An 11,177-nucleotide genomic window follows, 5' to 3' on the forward strand; every position below is an offset into this window, starting at 1 on the left:
GCTTCCTACAGCACTTAGTGGCAAAGGTGTGTCCCACGGCCGGGAAGATTCACGAACTAGACGAGTGTTTTCCTGCCACGCATTAGCTCTTACAGCGTGATTTTTGAGAAGATGAAAGCCGCTGCGCGGTCGTTGAAACCGATTATAGAATTATCAGTATCGAATTATTGAATGACTAGGATAAATGTGAAAGTGCATAAGCTATCCTGTGTCTGCGGGGAGAAATCCCAGAGCGCGTGCAAGTGCCCGAGTAGCCCCCCTCATCAGGGTCTGGCTGGGCGGGGGTGGGGCGCTGAGGTTCTGTGTTGATGGCCGCCACTCCCTTTAGCCTTTAACCGCCTAATGACCGTCAGCGGTGGCGGAGCGTTTAATCTGAGGCGTGTTCCTGGCGGCTGGGTGAATGAGCCTGATCCCTCTGGCTCCCGGGGGACGCTCTGGACATCGTGTTTTGTGTTGCAGAGCCTGTTTGCTTTTGCTGTCCTTGTACCGGTCGTTCCAGCGTGACGGCTACAGAAACCAGTGGTGGGGGTTTGTGCTTTTGAACTAATGGTCTGAGCATCGTATTTCGAGAAAAATGTACGTTCCTGTGCATCCATGGCCGTTAAGCAGTTATCACAGCCGTGCAGTAGCGTCAGGCGAGCCGCGGGAGGCGCGCTCTGTCTCCCTGGCCGGGATGGTCTCGGGGAGCCAGGCAAGGGCGGGCGGGAGAGAAGGCGACGGCGGAGATCCCCGCTGGACGGGACCCGCTGCCTCCGCGGCGAGTGCCGCGTCCCGGCGAGCTGCCCGTGGGGAGGCCGGGCGGGCCGCTCTCGGCAGCGCTCGGTGCCTGCAGTGCCGGGAGGAGGCTGCGGGCGCCGCTGTTGACCGAGGAGGAGCGAGAGGAAGGCCGGAGCGCTGCCGGCAGCCCCGCCCGCTGCGGCCCGGCTCGCTCTCTCGCTGGCTGGCTGGCTCGGCGGCCGGGCGGTCTGCGAGCGTCCCCGCGGTGCGGAGCCGCGCTGCACCGAGGCGGAGGGGCCCGGAGCGGCGAGCCGTGCCCGTGCCCGTGTCGGTGTGAGGCGGCGGGGATCTCCCGGCGGTGCCGCAGCAGGGATGTGCGCGGCGGGGAGGCGCTGGGGCCGGCGGGAGCGAGCCCTGCTCTGGTGCGTCCTGCTGGCGGCGTGGGAGGCGGCGTGGGGGCAGCTGCGCTACTCGGTGCCCGAGGAGATGCCGAAGGGCTCGTTCGTGGGCGACGTGGCCAAGGACCTGGCGCTGCAGCTGCCCGCGCTCCCCGACGGCAGTGTGCGCATCATAGACAGAGGCAGGGCGCAGTATTTCGCCCTGCACAGGAAGACGGGACATTTGGTGACGGCGGAGAGGATAGACAGAGAGCAGCTTTGCCGGCTGGTGGAGAAATGCGTGCTGCGCTGTGAGGTGATAGTGGACGGGGAAATGAAGGTTTACGGCATCGACGTGGAGATCACGGACATTAACGACAACGCGCCAAGCTTCCAAGACACAGAAACGGAGCTGAGAATGAGCGAGACAACAGCGCCGGGGTCGCGGTTTACCCTCGCCAGGGCTCGCGACCCGGACGCGGGAACGAATTCGCTGCAGAGCTACGAGCTGAGCGGCGACGAGCACTTCTCGCTGGCCGTGCAGGCGGGCCCCGGCGGGGACCAGCGCCCCGAGCTGGTGCTGGCCAAGGCGCTGGACCGGGAGGAGGCGGCGTTCCACGAGCTGGTGCTGAGGGCGAGCGACGGCGGCGAGCCGGCACGGACGGGCACGGCGCGGATCCGCGTGGCAGTGCTGGACGCGAACGACAACGCGCCCCAGTTCAGCCAGGCCGAGTACACGGTGCGTGTGCCGGAGGACGTGCCCGTGGGCTCCGTCCTCCTCACCGTCACGGCCGCCGACGCCGACGAGGGGCTGAACGGGCACGTGAAATACTCGTTGACGAAAGCGACTGATCTGGCATCGGAGGTTTTCCGTCTGGACACTGAGACGGGATCGATCACGGTGCTGCGGAGCCTGGACTTCGAGGAAGCCGAGTCGTACGAACTGGAGGTGCAGGCACGGGACGGCGGAGGTCTCTCCGACACGGCCAAAGTCGCGATCAGCGTGACAGACGTGAACGACAACGCGCCCGAACTGACAGTATCGTCGGCGCTGAGCGCGATCTCCGAAGACGCGCCGTCGGGGACGGTGGTGGCCCTGCTGCACGTGCAGGACCGGGACTCGGGGGCGAACGGCGAGGTGCGGTGCAGCATCGGCGAGGGGCTGCCGTTCCGGCTGGAGAAGTCGTTTGAGGGCTACTACCGCGTGGTGACGGCGAGGGAGCTGGACCGGGAGGAGGTGGCGGAGTACAACGTGACGGTGCGGGCGGCGGACGGCGGGTCGCCGTCGCTGTGGAGCGGCACGGTGCTGGCGCTGCGGGTGCTGGACGTGAACGACAACGCGCCGGTGTTCGCGGAGGCGCGCTACAGCGCCCGGCTGCCCGAGAACAACGCGGCGGGCGCGCTGGTGCTGACGGTGCGGGCGGCGGACGCGGACTGGGGTCAGAACGCGCGCGTGCGGTACCGGCTGTCGGAGGGTCGGGTGCGCGGCGCGCCGCTCTCGTCCTACGTGTCGGTGCAGGCGGAGACGGGCGCGCTGTACGCGCTGCGCTCCTTCGACTACGAGGAGGTGCGCGAGGTGGGGCTGTGGGTGCGGGCGGAGGACGGCGGCGCGCCGGCGCTGAGCAGCAACGTGTCGGTGCGGCTCGTGATCGTGGACGAGAACGACAACGCGCCGCAGGTGCTGTACCCGCCGGCGGCGCCGGGCGCGGGCTGGGCGGGCGTGGAGCTGGCGCCGCGCTCGGCGGAGCCCGGGGCGCTGGTGGCCAAGGTGGTGGCGGTGGACGCGGACGCGGGGCAGAACGCGTGGCTGTCGTACGAGCTGGCCAAGGCGACGGAGCCGGGGCTGTTCCGCGTGGGGCTGCACAGCGGCGAGGTGCGCACGGCGCGCTTCCCGCTGGCCCGCGACGCGGCGCGGCAGAGCCTGGTGGTGGTGGTGAAGGACCACGGGCGGCCGGCGCTGTCGGCCACGGCCACGCTGACCGTGGTGCTGGCCGAGAGCGTGGCCGAGCTGCTCTCGGAGCTGGGCAGCGCGGCGGCGGCGCCGGGCGAGCCGGCCGGCAGCCTGACGCGCTGGCTGGTGGTGGCCGTGGCGGCCGTGTCCTGCCTCTTCCTCGCCTTCCTGCTGCTGCTGCTGGCGCTGCGCCTGCGGCGCTGGCGCCGCTCGCAGCTGCTGGCGGCGGGCAGCGGCGCCGCGCGCGGCGTCCCGGCCTCGCACTTCGTGGGCATCGACGGCGTCCGCGCCTTCCTGCACTCCTACTCGCACGAGGTGTCGCTCACCGCCGACTCGCGCAAGAGCCAGCTCCGCTTGTCGGCCGGCAGCTGCTGCGACACCCTCCCGGCCCGGCCGCCGCCCGACGAGCCCGCGCCGCTGCTCGGCGACGACCCCGCCGCGCCCCCGGTGAGTGCCTCTGCCCGCGCTTGGCTGCCTTTCCTTCCTGCCGCTCTGGAGTTTCTCGCTGCCCCTTGCCTTCCCTCTGCGCACGCAGGCAAGGCCGCGGCAGCTGCGGGCACAGGGCCTCGGTGCGCTCCTGCCTCTCGTTCCCGCGGGGCCCGTGCCTGGCTGGCTCATCCGGCGCTCCGGCTGCGGTGGCAGGCAGGGGCGCTGAGGGCCCCTGGCGCTCTCTCGCGGGGCTGGCGGGGGGAGGAGGCGTAGGCACGACCGCAGCAGGACAGGCGCGGGGGTGCGTGGGGGTGCATGGTCTGGAGGGAGCGCTCGGGACTCCTGCTTTGCTCGGTATCCACCCCCAGGCTCTGGTGAGAGCCTTGCAGAGAATACGCCTCCCTTCTTGGAATGCTCCCAGGCGTGATAATGGCGCATGTCACAGAGAAGTGGCCTGGGGGACTGGCCCTTTGGTGAGAGGTGCTGGCACATTAGGAGGGTCCAAGAACACCACGCGACTTGTGAGGGGCTGTTGACGAGCATCCTGGGAGCTGTCCTAGAGCGGCTGCAGATGGGTATAAGACACGTCGTTTAGCCATAGGAATGTTATTCCAACTGCACTGCGAGCCCTGGGAGGTCCTTCCTGTGTGTTCGCCCATTGTCACAGTGTTTTTAACAAATGGCTTAATTATGTGCTTATGGCAAGGGCCACAACGACAGCTTTGGGAGGAGCCAACTGAATATTCATTCCCTGCTAAATACCTGAATTAGTTCCTGACCCTAAGTGCCGTGCTCTAAGAAGAGACTACCATGATCCCTTCAATTCAGCACGGGTTAATTTCTTGCCATGCTCATTGTGATGATCTGGAGGTGGGTCATCATCTCTGATAACATGTGCAAGATCAGATCTGCTACATTTCTCTGACTGTCACGTACCTGGCTTTGATGGTCACTGCTGTAAAGAGGAAGACAATCATAGCTCTGTTTCCTTAAAATGTTACTGGAGGAAATGCTTTTGGTTGTCACAAACAACAGAAGTGTTATGTTACTTCACAGGCTTCACTGCATTCATCAATTATTCTTCCTGTTGAGTGATGTGTGCTGTACATGGCAATCAGTGAGCATTGATGTGCACTTTATGTCGTGGTTTGGGAATCGTCTATCTTCCAAGGTGCCCCTGTGCTGTAGTAGGACTGTGTATCTTTGAGGTGATCCTTGGATGACTGGATCTCTATTGGAGCTGCGTATCACTTATGGACTTGAGAACGCTGTGTATTTCCTTGAAGCAGTGTGATGTGCGGAGAAATACCTTTTCATGCATCTGTGTTGTGATCCTTGGTCTTCAGTAAGGAGAAGCTGGTGTGCAACTTTTCAGTCTGTCTGAAGAGGTAGCCTTCCCATTGTGTAATGTTTGGGCAGGGTGAAAAGTTCTGCCTGTCCAGAGACCGGGCAGGTGAAAAAGGTTACTGTGCCTGACATCTGAAATGTCTGGAAGATGTAATGGTGCTGTAAAATTTCAGTTTGTCCTAGTTGTTACAGGGAGCCCGCAGCTGTGGTTCCGTGCATTTTCCCTCTTCTACTCTGCAAAGACATTCCATTGAGGAAATGTGGCTGTGGTCTTTGGTGTGAGCCACTCATGTGCTTATTACCAACTAGGTACCGTTCTTGCATCGCTTCTGCAGTTGGCAGGGGCTGAACTGTGAAGTTGTGATTCCTTCTCTGCAGCAGATGTCTCGTTCTTTCCTTGTTGGTTGTCCAGGCCTAAAGCTGGGCCTCATTGCGCCTGGTGACCCTTACGACATTTAAAGTTCTCTTCTAGTTGTTGGTCTGGCAAAGCACTTCCCATCCATACCGTGAAGGTGTACAGCTGCCAAGGCAAAGACTTTGATGCCCTCCTGTTTCCCTAAGGTGCCACCAAATGACATGCTCTTTAGCCTGTGGCTGACACGTGGCCAAAAAACTGGATACTGTCCGTGGTGCAACTGAAGGCTGTGAGCGCAGAGCCAGGAGGTTGGGAGGGAGGCTTGGAGCCACGGAAACCGGTGGGTCAGCGTGGTCCTGTCTGAGCAACGGTCTGATTTTGTGCCTTTTGCCAAGGCCTGTGCCATTCAGGCAGTTGTCCTGGTTGCGCTGTCCTGAAAGGGAATGTCAGTCCTCTAGCAGTTTGCGCAGGAACTGTTTGTGTTGGACAATGATGCACGGGAAGAACGGCTTCAATTCCTCTGTGAAACTGCATTACCCTTCTGTCTGCCCCTGTAACACTGCGACGTGGAGTTCTTCATAGTTGTAATGACACTGTCTTTCAGGCCTTTGTGTCCTGGAAGGTCGTGGTTCATTTCCCCCCTTTCTGCAGAGTGCTTTTGCATTTGAAACCGTGCGTGGCATTTTGCAGCAAATACTTCCTTCAGCCACCAAAGACAGACTTTTGCCTGTGAGGAAAAGCAAGCAGAAGCTAAAAGAGAGTCTGTTGTAGTAGCCCAGGAGAATGAGCATGAGAAAGAGACCGATGATAAGGTGTTTACACTTATTGCTTCATATTTGTGGGAGATGAACGGGTCACACAGTAGAAAAAAAGGTTTCTGGGAGCTGATGACTATTTCTTAAAATGACCCCCCTAGTACTATGCAGTTCAGGGTGAGACTTCAGGGCCACGCTGGCAGACTGAGATCTGTGTGATTCCAGGTGCTCTCAGGGAGGAATTTCAATGCCTGCAGTGAAGACCAAGAAGACTTCCCGGTGAGTTTCTCTGGCAACACTTTGTCCTGTGATGCTTCCTTGCCTTGCTCTGTTGATTTATGGGGTTTTTTTTCTTGTTTTCCTGTGTGTGTAGGTTTACTTGTCATTATCAGCAGAGCTTTGTTTAGCAATGTTTCACGTTTTAGTGCCTCTTGTCCATGCTACAGTGCGTGTGAAAGGCAGGAGATGTCAGAGTATCTTTGTGTTCTGTTATTGTTGGGAGGAATCTCTTTAAACATGACCCTAGTGGAAGTCACATCTCTATGGAAGAGCGTGTGTGCTAAAAGAAGGGGAGAGTTTCCTCCTCAGCGAACAGTGTGAACACCTTGATTCTGTTGGGTGGTTTCTCCTCTTTTGTTTTGGCCTTGGTGGGCTTGGAGACAATCCTTCTGTTTGTTCTCAGACTTGTGGCGAGGAAACGTAACTCCCCCCTTGGTGAGATCGTAGTGCAATTATTAGCACGGTGTGTCTTTTCCAACTCAACAAAAGCAACAGAGCCTGTTTGCTTTTGCTCTCCTTGTACCGGTCGTTCCAGGGTGACAGCTACAGAAATTGCTGGTGGGGGCGTTGTGCTTTTGGGTTAACGGCCTGAGTGTCGTAATAGTCTAAGCATCGTATTTCGAGAAAAATGTACATTCCTCTGCATCCATGACCCTTAGGCAGTCATCATTGCCGTGCGGTAGCATCAGGCGAGCCGCGGGAGGCGCGCTCTGTCTCCCTGGCCGGGATGGTCTCGGGGAGCCAGGCAAGGGCGGGCGGGAGAGAAGGCGACGGCGGAGATCCCCGCTGGACGGGACCCGCTGCCTCCGCGGCGAGTGCCGCGTCCCGGCGAGCTGCCCGTGGGGAGGCCGGGCGGGCCGCGCTCGGCAGCGCTCGGTGCCTGCAGTGCCGGGAGGAGGCTGCGGGCGCCGCTGTTGACCGAGGAGGAGCGAGAGGAAGGCCGGAGCGCTGCCGGCAGCCCCGCCCGCTGCGGCCCGGCTCGCTCTCTCGCTGGCTGGCTGGCTCGGCGGCCGGGCGGTCTGCGAGCGTCCCCGCGGTGCGGAGCCGCGCTGCACCGAGGCGGAGGGGCCCGGAGCGGCGAGCCGTGCCCGTGCCCGTGTCGGTGTGAGGCGGCGGGGATCTCCCGGCGGTGCCGCAGCAGGGATGTGCGCGGCGGGGAGGCGCTGGGGCCGGCGGGAGCGAGCCCTGCTCTGGTGCGTCCTGCTGGCGGCGTGGGAGGCGGTGTTGGGGCAGCTGCGCTACTCGGTTCCCGAGGAGATGCCGAAGGGCTCGTTCGTGGGCGACGTGGCCAAGGACCTGGCGCTGCAGCTGCCCGCGCTCCCCGACCGCGGCGTGCGCATCATAGACAGAGGCAGGGCGCAGTATTTCGCCCTGCACGGGAAGACGGGACATTTGGTGACGGCGGAGAGGATAGACAGAGAGCATCTCTGCGAGAGTCTGCAGCAATGCGTGCTGCGGTGTGAGGTGATAGTGGACGGGGAAATGAAGGTTTACGGCATCGACGTGGAGATCACGGACATTAACGACAACGCGCCCAGCTTCAAGGAAATTGAGGTGGAGGAGAGTATAAGCGAGGCAACAGCGCCGGGGTCGCGGTTTCCCCTGGCCGAAGCTCACGACCCGGACGCAGGAGCGAATTCCCTGCAGAGCTACGAGCTGAGCGGCGACGAGCACTTCTCGCTGGCCGTGCAGGCGGGCCCCGGCGGGGACCAGCGCCCCGAGCTGGTGCTGGCCAAGGCGCTGGACCGGGAGGAGGCGGCGTTCCACGAGCTGGTGCTGAGGGCGAGCGACGGCGGCGAGCCGGCACGGACGGGCACGGCGCGGATCCGCGTGGCAGTGCTGGACGCGAACGACAACGCGCCCCAGTTCAGCCAGGCCGAGTACACGGTGCGTGTGCCGGAGGACGTGCCCGTGGGCTCCGTCCTCCTCACCGTCACGGCCGCCGACGCCGACGAGGGGCTGAACGGGCACGTGAAATACTCAGTGAAGAAAATCTCGGAGAGAGCGTCAAAGATTTTCCAAATGGACGCTAAGATGGGAGTTGTAACGCTGGTGCGGAGCCTGGACTTCGAGGAAGCCGAGTCGTACGAACTGGAGGTGCAGGCACGGGACGGCGGAGGTCTCTCCGACACGGCCAAAGTCGCGATCAGCGTGACAGACGTGAACGACAACGCGCCCGAACTGACAGTATCGTCGGCGCTGAGCGCGATCTCCGAAGACGCGCCGTCGGGGACGGTGGTGGCCCTGCTGCACGTGCAGGACCGGGACTCGGGGGCGAACGGCGAGGTGCGGTGCAGCATCGGCGAGGGGCTGCCGTTCCGGCTGGAGAAGTCGTTTGAGGGCTACTACCGCGTGGTGACGGCGAGGGAGCTGGACCGGGAGGAGGTGGCGGAGTACAACGTGACGGTGCGGGCGGCGGACGGCGGGTCGCCGTCGCTGTGGAGCGGCGCGGTGCTGGCGCTGCGGGTGCTGGACGTGAACGACAACGCGCCGGTGTTCGCGGAGGCGCGCTACAGCGCCCGGCTGCCCGAGAACAACGCGGCGGGCGCGCTGGTGCTGACGGTGCGGGCGGCGGACGCGGACTGGGGTCAGAACGCGCGCGTGCGGTACCGGCTGTCGGAGGGTCGGGTGCGCGGCGCGCCGCTCTCGTCCTACGTGTCGGTGCAGGCGGAGACGGGCGCGCTGTACGCGCTGCGCTCCTTCGACTACGAGGAGGTGCGCGAGGTGGGGCTGTGGGTGCGGGCGGAGGACGGCGGCGCGCCGGCGCTGAGCAGCAACGTGTCGGTGCGGCTCGTGATCGTGGACGAGAACGACAACGCGCCGCAGGTGCTGTACCCGCCGGCGGCGCCGGGCGCGGGCTGGGCGGGCGTGGAGCTGGCGCCGCGCTCGGCGGAGCCCGGGGCGCTGGTGGCCAAGGTGGTGGCGGTGGACGCGGACGCGGGGCAGAACGCGTGGCTGTCGTACGAGCTGGCCAAGGCGACGGAGCCGGGGCTGTTCCGCGTGGGGCTGCACAGCGGCGAGGTGCGCACGGCGCGCTTCCCGCTGGCCCGCGACGCGGCGCGGCAGAGCCTGGTGGTGGTGGTGAAGGACCACGGGCGGCCGGCGCTGTCGGCCACGGCCACGCTGACCGTGGTGCTGGCCGAGAGCGTGGCCGAGCTGCTCTCGGAGCTGGGCAGCGCGGCGGCGGCGCCGGGCGAGCCGGCCGGCAGCCTGACGCGCTGGCTGGTGGTGGCCGTGGCGGCCGTGTCCTGCCTCTTCCTCGCCTTCCTGCTGCTGCTGCTGGCGCTGCGCCTGCGGCGCTGGCGCCGCTCGCAGCTGCTGGCGGCGGGCAGCGGCGCCGCGCGCGGCGTCCCGGCCTCGCACTTCGTGGGCATCGACGGCGTCCGCGCCTTCCTGCACTCCTACTCGCACGAGGTGTCGCTCACCGCCGACTCGCGCAAGAGCCAGCTCCGCTTGTCGGCCGGCAGCTGCTGCGACACCCTCCCGGCCCGGCCGCCGCCCGACGAGCCCGCGCCGCTGCTCGGCGACGACCCCGCCGCGCCCCCGGTGAGTGCCTCTGCCCGCGCTTGGCTGCCTTTCCTTCCTGCCGCTCTGGAGTTTCTCGCTGCCCCTTGCCTTCCCTCTGCGCACGCAGGCAAGGCCGCGGCAGCTGCGGGCACAGGGCCTCGGTGCGCTCCTGCCTCTCGTTCCCGCGGGGCCCGTGCCTGGCTGGCTCATCCGGCGCTCCGGCTGCGGTGGCAGGCAGGGGCGCTGAGGGCCCCTGGCGCTCTCTCGCGGGGCTGGCGGGGGGAGGAGGCGTAGGCACGACCGCAGCAGGACAGGCGCGGGGGTGCGTGGGGGTGCATGGTCTGGAGGGAGCGCTCGGGACTCCTGCTTTGCTCGGTATCCACCCCCAGGCTCTGGTGAGAGCCTTGCAGAGAATACGCCTCCCTTCTTGGAATGCTCCCAGGCGTGATAATGGCGCATGTCACAGAGAAGTGGCCTGGGGGACTGGCCCTTTGGTGAGAGGTGCTGGCACATTAGGAGGGTCCAAGAACACCACGCGACTTGTGAGGGGCTGTTGACGAGCATCCTGGGAGCTGTCCTAGAGCGGCTGCAGATGGGTATAAGACACGTCGTTTAGCCATAGGAATGTTATTCCAACTGCACTGCGAGCCCTGGGAGGTCCTTCCTGTGTGTTCGCCCATTGTCACAGTGTTTTTAACAAATGGCTTAATTATGTGCTTATGGCAAGGGCCATTACAAGAGATTTGGGAGGAGCCAACTGAATATTCATTCCCTGCTAAATACCTGAATTAGTTCCTGACCCTAAGTGCCGTGCTCTAAGAAGAGACTACCATGATCCCTTCAATTCAGCACGGGTTAATTTCTTGCCATGCTCATTGTGATGATCTGGAGGTGGGTCATCATCTCTGATAACATGTGCAAGATCAGATCTGCTACATTTCTCTGACTGTCACGTACCTGGCTTTGATGGTCACTGCTGTAAAGAGGAAGACAATCATAGCTCTGTTTCCTTAAAATGTTACTGGAGGAAATGCTTTTGGTTGTCACAAACAACAGAAGTGTTATGTTACTTCACAGGCTTCACTGCATTCATCAATTATTCTTCCTGTTGAGTGATGTGTGCTGTACATGGCAATCAGTGAGCATTGATGTGCACTTTATGTCGTGGTTTGGGAATCGTCTATCTTCCAAGGTGCCCCTGTGCTGTAGTAGGACTGTGTATCTTTGAGGTGATCCTTGGATGACTGGATCTCTATTGGAGCTGCGTATCACTTATGGACTTGAGAACGCTGTGTATTTCCTTGAAGCAGTGTGATGTGCGGAGAAATACCTTTTCATGCATCTGTGTTGTGATCCTTGGTCTTCAGTAAGGAGAAGCTGGTGTGCAACTTTTCAGTCTGTCTGAAGAGGTAGCCTTCCCATTGTGTAATGTTTGGGCAGGGTGAAAAGTTCTGCCTGTC

General features: G+C 62.6%; 1 protein-coding gene across 1 annotated transcript; it reads left to right on the forward strand.

The window, feature by feature from the left end:
- Positions 1 to 962: 962 nt before the first annotated feature.
- On the forward strand, positions 963 to 10,011 carry LOC101913982 (uncharacterized). Its single transcript, XM_055812156.1, is given in 5 exon segments — positions 963 to 3,580; positions 5,867 to 5,988; positions 6,157 to 6,210; positions 6,866 to 7,289; positions 7,292 to 10,011. Coding segments are annotated over 5 exon segments (5,811 nt in total). The 5' UTR covers positions 963 to 1,089.
- Positions 10,012 to 11,177: the final 1,166 nt, after the last annotated feature.

The sequence above is a fragment of the Falco peregrinus genome, chromosome 8 (genome assembly GCF_023634155.1).
Source record: "Falco peregrinus isolate bFalPer1 chromosome 8, bFalPer1.pri, whole genome shotgun sequence".
In the NCBI taxonomy this organism is placed as follows: domain Eukaryota; kingdom Metazoa; phylum Chordata; class Aves; order Falconiformes; family Falconidae; genus Falco; species Falco peregrinus.